The 18,752-nt window shown below is 39.0% G+C and overlaps 5 protein-coding genes across 5 annotated transcripts; 1 reads left to right on the forward strand and 4 right to left on the reverse strand.

The window, feature by feature from the left end:
* Positions 1-5,744: 5,744 nt before the first annotated feature.
* MELLADRAFT_111290 (uncharacterized protein) lies at positions 5,745-9,280 on the reverse strand (the record flags this gene model as incomplete). The annotated part of the gene is made up of 12 exons (XM_007415638.1): positions 5,745-5,841; positions 6,247-6,338; positions 6,900-6,979; positions 7,656-7,707; positions 7,740-7,757; positions 7,794-7,870; positions 8,053-8,099; positions 8,183-8,223; positions 8,391-8,545; positions 8,616-8,668; positions 8,760-8,828; positions 9,114-9,280. The coding sequence occupies 12 exons, from the start codon at positions 9,278-9,280 to the stop codon at positions 5,745-5,747; spliced, it is 948 nt and encodes a 315-aa protein (XP_007415700.1).
* A 162-nt stretch (positions 9,281-9,442) lies between these two features.
* Positions 9,443-9,646, reverse strand: MELLADRAFT_92762 (uncharacterized protein; the record flags this gene model as incomplete). Its single annotated transcript, XM_007415637.1, has 2 exons — positions 9,443-9,481; positions 9,533-9,646. 2 exons carry the CDS (start codon positions 9,644-9,646, stop codon positions 9,443-9,445), a joined length of 153 nt encoding a protein of 50 aa, XP_007415699.1.
* Positions 9,647-9,743: 97 nt separating this feature from the next.
* MELLADRAFT_111291 (uncharacterized protein) lies at positions 9,744-10,560 on the reverse strand (the record flags this gene model as incomplete). The annotated part of the gene is made up of 3 exons (XM_007415636.1): positions 9,744-9,927; positions 10,207-10,276; positions 10,353-10,560. The coding sequence occupies 3 exons, from the start codon at positions 10,558-10,560 to the stop codon at positions 9,744-9,746; spliced, it is 462 nt and encodes a 153-aa protein (XP_007415698.1).
* Positions 10,561-12,665: 2,105 nt separating this feature from the next.
* On the forward strand, positions 12,666-14,563 carry MELLADRAFT_111292 (uncharacterized protein; the record flags this gene model as incomplete). The annotated part of the gene is made up of 5 exons (XM_007415569.1): positions 12,666-12,749; positions 12,822-13,133; positions 13,205-13,597; positions 13,665-13,823; positions 13,886-14,563. 5 exons carry the CDS (start codon positions 12,666-12,668, stop codon positions 14,561-14,563), a joined length of 1,626 nt encoding a protein of 541 aa, XP_007415631.1.
* A 2,495-nt stretch (positions 14,564-17,058) lies between these two features.
* On the reverse strand, positions 17,059-17,588 carry MELLADRAFT_67321 (uncharacterized protein; the record flags this gene model as incomplete). The annotated part of the gene is made up of 2 exons (XM_007415635.1): positions 17,059-17,065; positions 17,095-17,588. 2 exons carry the CDS (start codon positions 17,586-17,588, stop codon positions 17,059-17,061), a joined length of 501 nt encoding a protein of 166 aa, XP_007415697.1.
* Between the last annotated feature and the right edge of the window lie 1,164 nt (positions 17,589-18,752).

Genomic DNA, 18,752 nt, shown 5'->3' on the forward strand with positions numbered 1-18,752 from the left:
TCCCGCTGACATTTGGGGCCCACAATATTGGGGCGCTGCGCTTTCAGCTGTCATCTCATCCTCCCTTGATTCTTTGCTGACCTACAGATTCTGGCGCAATTGGCACATACCTACTATAATCTAGCCTTTTGATCAACAAGTCACGACTTTTCAATCACAACCATGGACAAAACATTGGCAAGATAACATAAAGGTAAGTAATCTCCTCTTCAAATCCTAGCTCTCAGTCTTATTGACTTGTATCAGTTTGTGATCTTAGACTTATATATGTCTTCTTGTTAAAAAACCTTTGATTACTCAACAAACTCTCAACGCTCTCACTCATATTAATAGTTTTCTAATCACCAACATCATCTGTATCTACCTCTCTCGCCGAGTTGCTTTCAATATAACACCACCGAGTCAATCAGCTTGGCTTGTTTGTTTTTTCTTCTCACCATCATCAACGTTCACAATTCAGGATTTGCTTGATTTCGTTTCATTGCTCTAACTTTGTTAAATCACATAGTAATACTATCAAAGACAAAGAAATAATTAACTGTTGACTATCTTATGCTAGATTGTATACCATCTCACCTCTCACTTAACTCTATGGATAGAAGCAAAGATGATTAGAGATGACGCTGAGAATAAAAATGTATCAAGACGAATGGAATTAAGTGAAGTATCTTCCAACTCGAGAATTGGAATAAAGCTCAAATCATTTTATCAAAGACCAAGAGCTCAATCAGTCAATTTAAATTCTCAGAGATCAATTTGTTTAAATCCACATAACTGCCATCATTATTGGTCTGAATCTCAAAATGCTTTACAATCTCATAAGGATAATAGTTACCTTCACCTGCCCCTTTCTCAAATCTAACATCTGATGTTGTGGATCATGGTAGTCTATTATAAAGATCACCTACTTATGATTGGCTTATCACCATCAACACGTAGTGGTAGCTGTTGTCCTGTCATTTATATCTTGTTACCTTGGCAGCTATTGATCAACCAACGTTGTAGTATTTAAAGCTCAACAAGAGCTTTAAAACACCTAAGAAGGGATAATCTACTACGTGTAATATAGTAGAAGTTGCCTAAAGACTTCCTTCTTCAAAGAAACCAGCACAAGGGCACTTGCTGACCACTTTGTGATAACAGAGAAAAAGATAAAAGGCACCAGAGAAATAAAGCAATACTGTTTTGTAGTATTATTCCCAATTTTAAGCACAAAAAGTTCACACACTATGTTATTACTAGCAATACTGTTGTTAAGTATTATTCCCAATTTGACTTATAGTCTTTAACACACGTAAATAAATTTCTCCTTGCTTTGAAGCGGCGGATTTAAGTGATCTTAGTACAAATATAGTAAATAAATGATGATTTATAACACTACAACAAAGGTATAAGATGCAGAAAAGGGAAAAACAATCCCAAAATCATCAAAGAGTACTTATATCCATATGTAACAACCTCTACAACAGTCAACAGCCTCAAAAACCAGTCAAATCCGCCTAAAGAACCCTAAAAGCCATGTAATGACGCAATGTAATGATCTTGTTACTAATGTATGATGTAATTTTCACAGCCAAAAGTGATCAATGACGCAATGATTTAATGTGCAGCACTTCTTAAGATGAATACAGGTGTTTTTTTCCTTGTAAACTAGCTGCAAACCAATTTTTGAGATTACGAATTTTTTCAGATGTGGTCCACTTTTGATCTACTATAGTGCATCTTGTAGCCCTCGTGATACTGATCATTTATGACACCCATATGACCTATCTCTGATGAGTGATGAGTAAGATATTGAGTTGTGAAGTTAAGGTTTTTGGTGTTACATGTTGACTTGTGACTGTAAATTTGAGGTTCACACCAATTTCTTATTTGCCTTATAACGTTTTACATAAACCTCCGTTACCAATGATTTAAAGTTTGTACATTATGTAATCCACTCTTCTGCGTTGAATGAGCTATCTACCAACTTAATCTGACGTCATTTGACATATGTAATTAGCTGAAAACCTTCATTTTCGACGAAATTCACCCATTTTCTTCACTTTTCACAGCTGTTACTCTCTTTTTCTTGCTCATGTAATATGACATCATCTTCTATAACCTTAAAAATCCCGGAAAATCCTCTTGGCAACCTTAATTTCCACTACTGCCACCATTACATATGTAAACTACACGCATAACCCTTGTTTACCAACTTCGAAAAAGTACCTTTCTGCTAATAACTTCTGTTTTCCCTTATCAACCTTGAAGATTAAAATTGTTACTGTATAATAAAGTGTTGTTCTGTCATATTCTGACCTTATAAAACCCATAACTTAATTATAAATAACCTAAAAACCATTTTCCAACTTTTACACCTATATTTTTGAATTTTTCCTATCTTGTCTTTTTCTGTCTTTTTGTAATAACTTTGTAAGTAAACTATATTTATCTTAAGAATATTTTTGAAATGAGATGACATAATATTGAGCTAATAAGTATACATAAGCCTCTAAGAGCTTCAATTGATCTGAGAACCTGAATTTCGAATTTCCTGCTATACTGAAGGTTTCTAATAACTTGGTAAAGTAATGATGATTAATTTTCTTGCTTGATATCATAAATAGATCACCACAACGTGTAAGAATAAAAGAATCTCAAATTACTTTTCAACAAGAATCCGTTTTAGAAATTTCATTACCCCTTTGTTTAAGTGAAATACATCCAATCTGATGTCCAATCTTCAGATATAAGAATGAAACTGAAGTATCCATGAGTTCTTAAGAAACCAATCCAAACAATTTACTACCCTCTTATACATTGTTTCCTCCTTACACTCTTCTACATCCTTTTACAATACTAGTTGTTTTCATGTTTCTCTACAGCCTTTTATACACCATACATCAATGAAAAAATCACTTCTTTTTTGTCTGCAGCGCTGTGAAGTGCTGCTGGACAAAAGTTCCGCTGTCAGCTGCCGAATTTCCTCATGGTTTTTATCTTGCTACCCTTAAAGTTATGTCAGGGTGGCTATACTTAAAGCAAGTGAGTATAGTTAATTGCTCACTTTTTAGGTCCCGACAAGTATCTTACTGGGTCCGTAAGATAGAATGCTAACGTATATTATCCTACAGAAAGGAATACGATATAGGTAAATAGCTTAATAATATAATTACTGGAGTAATTAGGAATGGGTAACGGCTCACTGTCAAGATACAGTATAGAGGTGGTCAAGCTCTGAACCGGAAGGTTATTTTAAAGGAAAGATTCCAATAAATGCCTGTGTTACTAGACACGGGGATCCTGTCAACTATGCATTGCAGAACCAGTGGTGCGTGACCAAGATGTTGCTATCCTAAGAATAGGGTAGCTAGATAACTTTTATCACAAACTTGTATCCAAGTAAGGAATGGTTCGAGAGGGAGGGTTTATAATAGAAAAGATGAAGTTTTAAAGTAGATTGCTTACTTTAGGTCTTTTGATATAAACAGTTTGAATACTCGCTTAGTCAGGTTTGTAAGTAGTGCGTAAAAGGTTTTGAATCTTCTCTTAATCTTGTCAAGATTAGTTTGTGGGAAGAAGGTGCCTAAACCTCTCTGGATCTGAAAGTCTTGGCTATTTATATTCTTCAACTTGGATAGGCTGACTCGTGGTTCCTGCTGGTAGCGTTGATACCTAGAAGGACGAGTCGTGGTTCTGTTAGCTCTGTTGTCAGTTTGACCACGTGAGTGAGTCTCAAGGAATGTTGGTGTCCGTATTTGGAAACTGATGTTTGGAATACTTACGCTTTCGGAAAGAATATGTTTCCAATACTTCTAATTTAGGTCTTGTTACCAATCTTCTAAGGCGAACTTGCTTATTCTTTAGATAAGGAGTTTGTTATTTTCTGTTAGTCAATTTGTCTTCCGTCTTTGAGACTAGACAGCAAGGTGTGGGTTTTTATCTTCATTATTCAAATATGAGATGTACAATTTATAATGGTTGTAAAAATCAAGTAAAGTTTTTCAGTCTTTGAAACTAGACTGTCAAGGTGTAATTATTATTTTTTATTTCTTTTATTTTTAATCTTTCTGTTGAAGCGTTTTTGGCTTTTGCTTTGCAAAAGCTCGGGGCTGACAAGTTACCTGTCCCGAGCGAGCTAGATTTGAGCTGCGCTGCTCAGAATGCGGTTGGCAGCGCTGCGAGCCAGAGCTGGCTGAGCAATAAAGCCTGAGGAACCCTGGATCATCTGCTCAGCTCTCAGCTGATGTAGCTCATGTCTGATTCCATGATCAACATGAGCTGAACACAGTCAGTTTTGGAAGGAAAAAAGTAGAAAACTTGGAGAAAACCTGGAGCTTTTCATGCTCACCTCTATGTGAGCTCTTGTTTTGGCCCCTGTGACTAGACTGATTCAACTGTAGTCTCAAATGCATCTTCCACAGAAACCGTTAGGAGGTCAGGGTTTGGGCTTAGGGTCAGGATATCATCAACCTTCCGTCAGGGTAAGTGACATCACCTATGTTCATGATAACCACTGTTCCTCCCAATGATTGTTCTCACCACATCAGAAACCTTCTGAAACTCGTAGGCAGCAAGGTCTCTATACCACACCCCTTCCCATCCCCTCCTGTTGCTGGATGCCAGCGGCAGCAATGTACAGTCCTCCCTATCATTGTGTTTTCCCTGATGACCTTGAAGTAGAACTCATTCAATTGTAGCTCTTTTAGAAATAATATCAAAGAGGATGGGTTACATTCCAAGTCAACCTTTTTCGCCTTTGCAAGAATATTAGAGTAAATTCAGTTGCCAACCAAACCATTACAAAATGCCAGATCAAGTCAAAAAATTGAGCATAAAATCATACACCTTGGGTTTAAGATTTCAGACCTTTATGGAAGATCTTGATGGAAAAGCCTTGTATGATGGTTCTTTAGGCTTCCCTTGTGGTGCAACTGTATTGACACAGTCTAAAATAAAAATTGTTTGGATCCATCTTACACCAAAGCCATCCAAATCATGTGTTTATTCAAAATAAAACTGAAAAACATCCACCTTTTAGTATTGTTGGTCATTGATATCATCAGAAACACTCTCAATTTAATCCTCAGTGTACTTCTCACCTTTAACTATCCTGTGCTTTGAGGCACGAAATTGAATGACACATATACATTTGCCTCAAGTTCAACTACTAAATCTTCCATAATGTGAAGGTAGTGACCCATCTGATTTGATCTGCAAATCCAAGTGAGTTCAAACACTTTCTTGTCTTTTCACCATGATGATTTGACAAGGACAATAGGATGCCTACTCAAGTGACACAGTCATAAAGCATAATGATCTTGAGTTGATCTTAGAGCATAGAAATTGAATTTTGTGTTAAACGGATCAAAAAAGGAGGTAGCATGAGATACAACAATCTACTTTCTTGAATGAAATTTGGTTCAAGAAGGTATCTGATTCAAATGAATGGATCTCATCACATATAATATATATTCTGAATTCTGCTTTTTTCAGTTTAGTGTATGACATGTTACACAATCTACTGATTGTAAGCTATAATCACCGTGCCCGTTGGTAGGGCCCCTGGCGTTGGGGGCCTTCAAGTGATTGTAGGTTATTAAGATTTTTATTCATTTTTGCAAAGAATAAGCGCAACAAAACACTCAGTAGAACTCCATTATGGGTAGCTGCTGAATGTGTTGAACTATCTTGACACTTCTCAAACAATACTGAACTGTCTCAACACCTCAGGAAATTACTGAACAATCTCAATACCAAGATCATTCTCCCCAGCCTGACAATTGAGCTCGTAGATTTTGTCCTACTGATGATATCAATTGATATCTGACATTGACTGTAGCCTGCTCATCTGACAGTCTACAAGTGGATTTTGTGATCATATTGAAAGATTTTATATGTATTCAAACCCTTTATACTCTATTTGGAGCCTTTGAGTGTGTTTTTAAAGACATCAGTAGATAAAATCAGCCACAGTGTGCTCATCTGACAGCACTCGCACTGACAAGAGGGTAACATACAATTTATGATTGAATTGAGAAGTGAGATTGAGTAAAAGGCAACCGGGAGATCAATCAATGGGGTGTTTGGGGAGCAGTAATAGTGGTCAAGAGGAAACATCCAGTCGGTTTCTCAGTAGAACTTGATAAAACATGATAAGGTCATGATGCACTCATGACACTCTGACCGTTTGCTCTTACCCTGTGACAAGATGTTTGCAGGTAAGCAAATGAGACAGATAGTCAAGTAGAGATGTATACATACGCTATCATTGTCCCTCTCACTATGCTCACGATGTCGGTGACTACACTCTCTATCACGGTCTTGAGATTTGTCGTCCAATCTGCCAAAACACTCTTTTTCTCAACAAAGAAAGGGGGTCATGTGGATGTTGAGGTACATAAGTAACTGAGGAATCCCGACCACTGATGAAGCTAAATAGTGACACAGTCTTTAGGAAGCTCAAGATGCTAAGGTTCAGAATTGTTGGTGCCTACACCGTTGTGAGCAGTTTGAAACAAAGTCAAAACAAAGACAAAACAAATTGGCAAATCAGAAGGCCCCCGCCGCTGGGGGCCCTACCAGCGGGCACGGTGAATAAGACATCATCTTGGAATGATACCTAACTTCTCTGATAAAGCTCCCAACACCAAAGCAGGATAGATAGGGCTGGACACAAAAAAGATTCAAACACAAACACAAACACAATAAAACCAGCCTGTTGTATCACAAATTCCTTCTTCACCAATCATTATGTTACACTGGTTTCCTGAATCCTTCAAAACCCATTGAAATGCCTCATCATCAAAGCTTCTGTAGGTTTGTGTATCTATTAAATCATGAAGATATCAACATCTTCAAAAAATCCAACTATATGTTAGTTGAATTCACTGCAGGCTGGGCCAGAACTAACATACCTTTAATTTATCCATATGCATCAAATCTCCATGTATCATACATCCATAGTGAGCCATGACCCCCTGCATAGAAGCAAATTCTTTAATATCAATTTGGATGTAATACATGTCAGTATCAGAACACAGACCATGACCAATGCCATTAGACTGTAAGAACATTACCTTTCTGTCTCCAATTCTGATTTCACCACAAGAGCTCTATCTATAATGGGAACCATCACCAGGCAAGAAGCCACAGACCAGTTGATTTGTAATTACAACAAACAATCTGATTTTCATCTGTTGCACCCTTGACCGTCAAAAATCAAAAAAAGAACTTTGAAAGGTGGTCTTCTAGGATATTTTTGAATAGCCTTGACCAAGAGGACCCCAAAAATATCTTGATTTTTGAATTGAGTGATATTTGTAACTTTGGCATTTTTTTTGAAAAACTATCTGATCAAGTGGCTCTTGATGGTTCCCACTATATCTCACAATCTTCTTATCAGCTAAAAGGAGTGTAGGATGCTTTGAACCATAGGCACAGATTAGTCGACAAAGATTCAGTGCTAGCAAGAAATGGATATAGAAAAGATACCTAAAAAGACCTAAACAAAGTAGGAAGAATACATACCAAATTCATGAACCCTTCACTCACCAGTTGAAAGTGTCACATCAACTTTTTCAAAGTTTTTGGAAAAAGTCTTAAAGAGTTCCACAAGATAAATCATATCAAGGCAACTAGCTTGTTCTCTGATAGAGTGCATAGATACTTACCCATCCAAACAAATTCAACGCCAGCTAAATATAAACCAATCTTTTGTTCTGACTATCCGCCTTCATGAGGTCAAAATAACTTACACTGTGGACAACCAATATCTACGGTACGTAAACCAATCTTAGATACCAGTGGACCTGGGATGAAACGTCGACATTGGATCCGTGTCGGAAGACAGCTTCATGATCCAAAATTCGATCACCAATCGTAGAACCTGTTGACAATGAGATAATAAGATATTGAATAACCTTTTAGATCATTAAAAAGGAGTTGAAATCGACTTGCCACACGCCATGTCGTTTCTAACTTCGTACTCTTGTAATGGAACCTGAAACAAACTCCCGTTTCACTCAGATTCTCAATCTTCAGTCTCAAATGATTATTGTATGCGCTTACTTCGGCAAGTGTAGCAATTTGACGTAAGACAAGTGGTCACTACTGCGCTAAAGATCGAAAAAGATGGTTTTAATGAAGGCTTCAACTTTCTTAGAATAACAAATGTGAAAAAGATGGCTTGCACGCTGACCTGGCATATTTCTGTTTAGCATTTTGTTTTAATGGCGGGACCTTTATTAATAGACGGGCGGTGATTCTCTTCATGTTTCTCAGGAAAATATGGATGAATAGTATGTCTAGAGGATCAAAGAGATAAATTAGCAAATAAAATCAACCAAACCACCCGGAATTGCACCAGTGAAGTTCAAAAGGAAGAATCTATCAAAATCGGGACGAACCCCTGTCCTTTCAGTCAATGCCGGAGAAGGGGTTTCAGCAAATGCACTAGAGATGCGAGTCAAGATTGCTTCCAATAAATCCGACTCGGCACCATGATTGGAGACTGATCCGATTTCTTCATTGGCCATACGATGCAGAGTCATCAGTGATTTTTCTAAAATAAGATCCAAAGCAGAGTTTATGGGGTTTATTCATAAAACCACTGCTTACGTCTCTACACCTACTTGAATATCCTAATTTAGTCCTTCTGGATGCGGGTCGGATTGTAAAACAAGGCCTGAAGACAGAGAAGATCTGACAGTTTAAAATCCCACTCCAAACAAGGTATGATAAGAAAACTTGCATTACTCCGAGGAATATCTACTGACGAATCAGTGTGACATCCTACTACATAGCTAACCCATTTCCAACCTACGCTCCATCTATGGCAAAAGCAACTGAAATATCCGAAAGAGTGGACAAATCGAGTACACAGAATTAGGATCAAATGACCTATTTCAATCAAGCCGATAACGTTTGCTTTCTTCAAATTCCGGTACTCAAATGATAGAGCTTTGATTCCTGGACCATCGAAAGAATCAAACACGATCAGTACAAACTACCCAATTGAGATGAACAATAGATTCGATCACCATGTTACATAATATTTTCCACCTTTTCTCAATCGTGAAGTCCAATCGTCCTTTTCTTTTGACCATTCAAATCCAGCTGATTCTATTCACTTTATAGCGTTTGATACCGCATGAAAAGGGGTAGGAGAATGATTTATGAAATTCAAAAAGCTCTCAATGATAAGTGGTGCCGTTGGATGGATCAAACTACATAGTTGGACTAGAATGATTATTGTCAAAGCAGATGAATGAACGTTAGTTTGTTGTGGTACATGCATATTAGATTGGCTTACCATCATTGAATAGCGGTGACTTCAAAAAGTGTTTGAGGGTGGAATCCAAAATCCAATGTAGCTGGAATGATACCCCTTATTTATAAACCCATACAGACCTCGCCAAAATCAAAGATCAGAAACCCATGAATGATCAAAGTCACGCACTTAACAATCCAGCCGGCGACCGCGCTGATCCCAAGTTTTCTTCATGATTTGTAGGGGGGTCAAGGGGGAGTTATTCAAAAGATGTTAAACTATGTAACATCTCTGGTGACATCGCTCCTCATCGCGCATTTCAAGAAGCAGGCACTCAACCCCGCCTGCATGGGGAACGATCTCCGAAAGTTGGATGACACGGCTGGCGCGCATGACGGCTCACGTTAACTCTAGGTTGATGGGCTCCACTTCATCAAGATTGCTTGCTATGTTACGTATGTTTTAAACTCTTACCAAACACAAAGCTGACTCAGTATGACTGGATTTGATGAGTGGTACTTATGAAGCTCAACTCCGTAGGATGATGATAAGCTCTTCTCCAAATGATCAACTTGGATGCATGATCAAATGCATTCTTGATCATAGCGCTGATAGGTGGACTGATTGTCCCCGAGATCTGAATCTCTGGCTTGGCCTTTATCCTCACCAAAGCCCTTTAGCAATAATTAATTATTGAGTTCAAATCAGTAGTGAATTGGGAATTACATGTGAAGACTGCACGTAAGGTAAGAAAAGTGATGGTTCAACTTGATTTGATTGATATAAAAGTTTATGAATTTAAATAATAGATATCTTGTAAAATCTTCATTTCTGTTTCAAACGATTGGCTGGATGACCGAAGAGTTGTAGATATATATGTAGTACGGACTCATTATGATGTTTCTGGTTAGTCATATTCCACTTGTGCATCATCGTGAACCCATTTCGCTAACTTAATAGGAGTTATCGTTATGCCACGGACTCTAGGATCGTTTTTATAGGCTTTTATTACAGCCTCCCAATCTGTGATCGAACGCAATAGAGTACAAGAATTTGTATTAGACGGGTGTTGACTCGTTGATGAGTTGGTCACACATACCCTCTCCCGAACCTTTACAACCGAGATTTATCCAACCGATAACTGCGGATGGTTTTCCATGGAAACGACGCGTGTCCTGGAATCTGGTGGGGTACGTCGTCAGCTCAACAATGAGCCTCTCAGCTGATGGTGTTGCGTCCCCTAGATAACCCATCACGAGGATAGGTGAAAGTGATAAAAAGCAAGCTAAGAGGAATCTCATTTTCATCTTGAAGAGGTTTGTTTGGGGAGATTATGAGGTTTACGTTGAAGTAGTTTGATGACTCAAGCAAAATTGATTGATGGTTTGGTTTTCAAAAGAGTGTCTGTTTAGAGAGTGTTATTGATTGAGAATGATGAAGTAAGCAAAAGAAGCTGAGTGGTGTGAATGGAGTATACATAGTCATCCCTCTGTCAGCAGTATTTATACCTGTTCCTGGCGTGTGGTCATTGATGATGAGACGCGTCAAGCTGTGGGCACTACCGCGGTGTTCGCACTACCCCTAAGGTGAGACTATATCCCTCAAATTGTAAGGGAGAGAGTCGGCAGTCTAATTCACTATTATAATTATCACCAATGTCGGACGCTAGCTGATATGCTTCGAGTAAATCCAAGTTGTAACACCCTCATGCCGTTTCGACAATAACAATCCATAATGCTAGGTTTTTTTGATAGGCGACTATACCATCATCCTAAAGTTGGGCTCAAGTTTCATGTGATGGTCTGACTCAGGAGATTTTCACCTCAAAAACGGTATTAGAGGAGGGAGAATCTGTTACGGCCTGGCCTGGCTCAAACTTAACTAAGTCCCTCGCCAACGGCCCGAGGCGCTCGAGCCTCGGGCCGTTGGCGAGAGACTTGAGAACGAGAGGCCATCGGGAGAACCCTGACAGTACGATGGACGAGAGAGGTACGATGGACGAGAGAGGAGGGTGGAGGACAAACCTCAAACCCCGCACCACCAACATACAGCTGTTCCAACAAAGATTGATTTTTTTGGAAATCTCGCCAATTATGGTTCTCAAACCTGTGCAAGAAATGTGCAAGACCGACGTGCAAGATCCGTGCAAGATTTCTTGCACCAATCTTGCGCATTAAATTTTTTGACAACCCCAGCTATCTTGTTCCAACTGGTACGAAAACCGTGCGAGACCGACGTGCAAGTTCCGTGCAAGTTCCGTGCAAGTTCTATTCATGTCTTGCACAGAAGTTGCTCAAAACTTGCACAAATTTTTGCATAGGTTTGAGAACCATAAATGTGCAAAACCCGGGTTTTGTCCCTCACTTGATTTTGTCTCTCCGCTAATTGGAAGAATACAGGAAATAATAAACCTGTAATCAAGTTTTGTCTTTGGTTTTAGCCGCTGCGGAGACAACTTTCTCCAAAAAAAAGTTGTCAACCTTTCTTGGAACGGCTGTATTTACCTCGGATTTTGTAATCCGAGGTATCCTCGGATGCAAAACCTCGGACAGAAGCTTCCCGAGGTTTTGATCCGAGGTAATTCTCAGGGCAAAAAAATACCTCGGGCAAAAACCTCGGACAAGGTTTGTCCAAGGATTTGCCTCCGATGATGCCTCGGATTTCTCAACCCGAGGCATCTATGCTGGCAGTGCCGTGAGCATAAGCAAAGTTGTGATTCCCAATTCCCGCCCGCCGCCCGGACAGATTATCATTTGTAAATATACTGCGCAGTCACCGCAGCATGCCTCTTCCGGTCACAAGCATCCATTTACCAATTCCCAAAAAGATCGTGAGATAATCAGTCATTGGTAATGCCCTTACTCCATGTACGGAAGCGGCAAAATCTAATTATGGCTTTCGTAGGTATCAATCAATCATATGATAAAGATTCCAAAAGTAACCTTGATAGATAATGGATATTGATCGATCGTAGATATCAATCGTCTATCTAACAGGCCAAAGCATTGTCATTTGACCTGCGCTATACGGTCATGGTGTACATACGCCCCAGACCCAGAAATCTGCACCAGAATGGGAGGATCAAAACCTCGCACAAACACTGATGACAAACCAAAGAAAGAGAAGGATAAAATGATGATCAGCGCACTGTGACCGCTGATCAATAAAAGCTAAACACTCGGGATTACCGTTGTGAGTATTAGATTGCATTTAAGAGAAGGACTCATTGGTTTGATCAATCATTCGTATCAATACTATCAACACCATCTTTCTTAGAGACAACTTACCATGACACATTCAAACATCTGTAATAAAGCACGTAAAAGCATCAGTTTCACACCACTTAACCCACATCAACTGCTTCCTTACCCCCCCCATTGGGGGCATAAGCACAGGTGTTCGCTGTACCTCAATGCTATGCCGGAGATACGGACCGCACACCACAATATATTGGGAACCAAAGGCCCAACACCTCAAACACCTAATTGGAACAAGGGTGAGTATCATTTCCGCGGAGTTCATTAAGCGCTACAGCAATCACAGCTGAACCAATTGAAAATATAATTAGTGCAACTTTGACCAAAAGTATTATCGGTACTATAACAAGGCCAGCTATAATCACGACCTGCTTGCCCACAACAGACGACATCAAGATTTTGAACTTCCAAACCACCTTATTAACAACTATCAATTACCAACTTATCTACCTACAATGGTGGTGGATCCACAACTTACGCTTGACGCCTTTCTACCTAATCCTCATCCAACGCAACCAACACCACTCATAAGTAAAGAAGTGTGCCAAGGTGTGAATGCGGTGTTTGCTACTGCTCATAATACCCGGATGAACCGAGGTTGCCCACACAAGGCCTGCTTTGACGTATGTGATTTACATTTACATCAAATCCCATACGCTGAAGTGCTGACACTTTTCTTTATCTCCAAATCCAGTGTTGCAACAAACTTGGTACTCTAGCATGTTTGCCGCATGAGGCTCAGGCCAGGAAGAAGACAAGGGAAGCTGTCACCGATGGAATTGAAGGACAACAATCCGAACAACCTACACCTTTGATCACTGCCGCTATTCCAACGCCACATTCCAGGGTTTCATCAAACACTGCAGTGAATGATGAAAACCAATCGACTCATCCAACAACCAAACCATCAGAGGACTTGGCACCTAGCACCCAAGCAGGACGTACCTTCACCCGCCGTCTCAGCCCAACTGAATTAAGTAAGTTTCGAAGCGTGTCGATCAACAAACAAGCCGAAGAGAGAATCCAAAACGATGCACTTGCGTTAGCTAAGAAGCTAGTTACTATGGTGGTATGGCCCGGCAACGAGGTAAATTATCTTACATATACATTGACCAAACAACATTCTCTGATCACATACCATTTGTATATTATAGCAAGACCCGTTTGGTTCCGAAACGTGGCATGTACAGGCTAACAAATGGCCTTTATTTTCGCTGGACGAGTCAGAAGAGTTGTTATCTCTTGTGGAGTCACGACTTGGGGCAAATTGGAAGGGAGGTCTTAGGGTTTGGAATCATGAAGAACACGGCTGGGTATGTTGTTTTTGGGTTAATTCACTTATAATCATGATATACCTGACAATCAAATGATTTAGGTCCACATCAAAATGTCTACGCAAGAATTGTATCCAAAAGATTGTAAGAAGATTCTAGTTCTACTTCCCAACGTCAAACCTTCGAACTGTGAAGGTATCGATCATCATCTGGCCTCCGTTGCACCCATATCGGAGAAGGCTGCTATGGACATACGTCCTATGATCACACCCACCCAACAATCACGTACATCCCTCTCAGTCACCCCAACACCATCGCGTACACCCATCTCGATCACCCCAATCCATTCACAACTAAACACCACCTCTTCTTCATCTCCAACACATATCTCAGATTCAGAAGACGAACGTGATGTGGCTACGATGAACCTTATCAATGACGCTGTTGTCAAAGCAACCACCGGTAATGAAGGCAGCTCTTCACCAATTAAATCCCGTCGTGCTCAGTGGCCTCGAGGTGTCACCATGCACTCCATGGTTACTTTTTTTGAAAGATCTATGCGCAAACAGACTTTGATGAAAGTTGCGTGGGAAGAGCAATTTCAATCTTCTTACACATACGCCTCATCAACTGTATCAACTTATCGGGCTTTGCTGAAGGGAATTGGACTCACTCGTTTGACTGAGTATGTTGAAAAACATGGTGACCACACGGTCCAACAAGCAAAGGATTATTTTGATGATGTCGACAACAGAACTTCCAAGCGTGCTCGACAATGATTTTCTTTTCATTCATGTTATTTACGTTTCAATATCTCCATTCTAACTTTCCTAACCTTTAAGTATCCAAATCTTGACATGCCCTTTCAATAATTTTTATAAATTATGGACCAATCATATTATTTTGTATGAAGTGTGTTGTAGCACGTGGATATAGTTATTTTTCTTGTTTTATTTGGCCACGTCTTAGTTTCAATTCTTACCTTGTCTTATTGGTTGTTGGTGCGGTCTAAGTAGTTGTCTTACTTCACATTACTATTATCATTTCAGCTCTGTACTGTAGATACTTTGTACATATATTGATACGTTCTATAAATGATACATTCTTTTAGTTGATTATAAATGACTCATTTGTTAAAGTTCAATGGAGAACATTAATAAATAATTGTTCATACAAAAAATGCGCTTCAATTCAAGTTCGTAGATATAGAACAACGTCATCATAAAATGTCAACACATCCAACTGTGGTTTGTAAGCGCTTAATTCACAGCTGGACCACCAAATATAGATCAAAAAAAACAGACCACAACTAAAAAGTGAGACGGTGAAGAAATTAAATATTAAAAAATTATAATCATGATGTACAGAGTAATATACCAATAACGTTACAACATTCATTGTTATTGAATAATCAATGTTGCCATACGGAAAGAAGCTCAGTGTGTAATACAAACAACGTTTATACATAACAGAATACTCAAAAAAATACGGGAAGAATATAAAGTACAATCTAAATGAGATTTGATGATGATGTATAATGGATCATCTAACGTCATATTGATCTTGAATGACGCAAAAATTGTTTCATAAAATACCAACTACACAACATGAATCAATATTGAATGTGGTGATGCGACTGATAATTGACATCAGCTATTCCAAGTGCAACATTCTGCAAATCTCATTGCATTCGTGTTGATCCTCAAAATGAATGAAAGCTCTTTTTACTATGCTTTGCTTGTCCTCTCTTGGGTTTGAAGCGTGGATAACTCTGTAAATATATTAAACAATATATAATGAGACAAAATTAATCACTTGGCTATTTGTGATAGGAAATAACTTACCCTCTGGAAAAACACACTAAGTTTGACAAAAGTCCTTTGGCGTCACAATCTGCCTGAGCAATCAATGATCAACCCTTGGTGCTATGGAGTGTAAAATGTATGAGTGCCATTATCAAGTCTTGCCATGGGTCCTCTGGTCCGTGGCTTTCGGGGGTTAACTTGTATTCATGTACATATCGGTTGTTTGGGGAATGAGCTGTCTCACATAGAAGCCATCCACAGCTCGCACTTCCAATAGTCTGGAGTAGGCATACGTACGGAACCTGATTGGAACAGGGTTTTCAGTTTTTGCTTTCGTATCTGAGCTGAGCAAAAGATCAAAAGAAATGTTCAATACCTTGAGACCTAGACTTTGTTGATGCAAGATACGTTTCTTATGCATACACTACACGAAAGATAATATTTTCTGGGCAGAAAATTAAATTATTGATACACAAAAATATTGAGAGGCCAGGAGAAGGGCAAAAAATAAATAAAAATATGCATCTTGTTCCCGGCGGTGAGAGCTTCACTCTCCATATTTTTCCATATTTTTACAGTCCGTATTGATAAGTGTACTAACAATAAACCTTCATAATCATCCAATTACAACCTGTAACAAGCACTGAAATTTGGCTCGTTAGTGTTTAGAGAAACTTTTGATTTCTGAAAACACCTATAACTTTGTCAAATCTGCCTCAAAACACTCGATTTTAAGTACATTAGAAAGCTGAACTCTTCCTCTCGAACTTTCATAAGATCAAAAACTATGTAGCTAGTATGACAATCATTCTATGGATCTGTATGTACAAATGTATAAAAAAGATGATATCTTTTTTAGCAGACCAGCATGCTGTGTGGTCCTATTATGAACTATTTGGAGGACAATTCCAGCTTACCAATGCACCCAAAATTGAGCGTTTTGGACCGGAATTGAAAAAGTTATGAGTATTTTCAGAAATCAAAAGTTTCTCTAAACACTAATGAGCCAAATTTCAGTGCTTGTTACAGGTTGTAATTGGATGATTGTGAAGGTTTATTGTTAGTACACTTATCAATATGGACTGTAAAAATACGGAAAAATATGCAGAGTGAAGTTCTCAACGCAGGGAACAAGATGCATATTTTTATTCATTTTTTGCTCTCCTCCTGGCCTCTCAATATTTTTGTGTATCAATAATTTAATTTTCTGCCCAGAAAATGTTATCTTTCTTGTAGTGATATCTTCAACGGTGTGGACCTTTTTGGACATCCAAAGAGCTTGGAGAGCAAATTGAAATCGAGATAACATCATATTGACATACAGGTTGGACTGAGCTCGCTCAAGGGCTACTTTTCGTCCAAGAGTTAAAGAGTGTTTCCAGTTTTGATGAAACTTGGCCACCATTGCGTCAGGAATTTCTTTACTCTCGATATCGACATTTTGAACAGTCCAATTGTATGTATCTCGATTATAGACTGATTGATTGTAGGTAGTACACATATACATAACAAAGGATTGTTTCATGTTGTTGAGGCCAATTGGATCGTAAGGTGAGAATGGTAAGTGGTCTCCATCATCCAGAGGAGTGAAGCGGTAAAGAAAAGCCGCACTGCGCTTCTTCAGGTCATATCGTAGCATAGTCAAAGGGAATTCAGGCCCACTATTGGTAGAGTATGATGTGTTGTGTGGTCCAGTAACGTCGGAGGCAGAGTCACCAGAGTTTTCAGATTCAGCAGTTTTGGAAGAGTCGGTGTCGTGACGTGGTTCAACATTGACTAAACCTGAAGATATGACTTCAGGTTCACTATCGCCCAAGATGGTAACATCGTCATGAGTGATAACCCCTCTTTCCGAGGTTGATTCATAGTCTTCGCTGGAGATTTTGGGTTTGGAGGATTCATACACATCCACAGGTTCAGGAGTGTTCGGAGTTGAGGTTGCATCGGTAGAAGGCTCCAACAAGTCAGATTCAGAAGTATAGTTGCAGTTACTAGGCATCTTGGAGGTGGTTAGATCAATGGAGCTATTGGATTAGAAATATGAAAATAAGATGTTGCAGAGATAGATAGATAGTATTTCAAGGAGCAAGTGTGTAATACTATGATGTAAATGATTTATGAGGATTATAAGAAAAAGAGGTGATGGAAATGGGCGAGAAAATATGGATCAGATATGTTAATACAAGCAGGAAAATGAACAGGTAACTTAGTCGTGTGGTACAAGGTATGAAGCCTTTCCCTCGAGATTACGGAAGATGAACGGCATTTAGTTACACAAGTGATAACCAACCACACAAATTATAGAAATATTTGGAAAATCCAAGCAAATATTACTTACTACTGATTGGTGATCACAACAGTGGAATTACGTTAAATAATACCATGGTGACACTTCAAAAGTGTCACCAGAGTTATAACGAAATGCAGAACCTTTGTTTTGATTGATTGAGCACAAGATGTTGTATAAGAGTGATCGGAAAGTAAATTTGATCTTTATATTGACTTAAAAGATGGAATAATAGGAAACGTTAAGCACCAAACAAAAAAAAGATTTGAGTGAGAAGGAGAACAATTACAATAATAAACAAACATAGTATGGCTAATAAAGATAAAAAAAATAGTACGATTAATAACAATTTAGACAGTAGGTAGTCTAACTCATAATAGTACCACTACATGCTACAGTGGCTTACTCTTATACTCAACGCTACCTATGAATTCCACATTGGGACGATGTTGTAACTTCTCACAAAGTCGTAAATTATGTAACCGTATCATCTCATCTAGGAAAAAATTGTACTTGACTGGGTGCATTCCACGGCACATTGAGTCAAAACAACCAAACCATACATTAACAATCTCTGCCATTGATGCATTGAATTTCCAAGCGCCTCCAGGTCGCTTCAGCTCCGGGAAAATGTTTGGATCATTGTTCTTACGGCACGTTTTGTGGGATTCTTTGTGTGTCTTCATGTGGAACGCGTCAACTGGCAAGAGTGTATTCCGAAAAGTCTCCCGATCTTCAGCATTTGTACGAATGTGAGCATAGAGATTGCAAGCATTGTCGTAGTAAATTACTTGAGGCATCTCCTCGGGAAACGGTTCTGTGATGAATTCCTTGTAGATGCACCGCCAAGAAATTCACGTCGGAATGCCCTTTCCG

This window comes from Melampsora larici-populina (genome assembly GCF_000204055.1).
Source record: "Melampsora larici-populina 98AG31 unplaced genomic scaffold MELLAscaffold_52, whole genome shotgun sequence".
Lineage (NCBI taxonomy): Eukaryota > Fungi > Basidiomycota > Pucciniomycetes > Pucciniales > Melampsoraceae > Melampsora > Melampsora laricis-populina.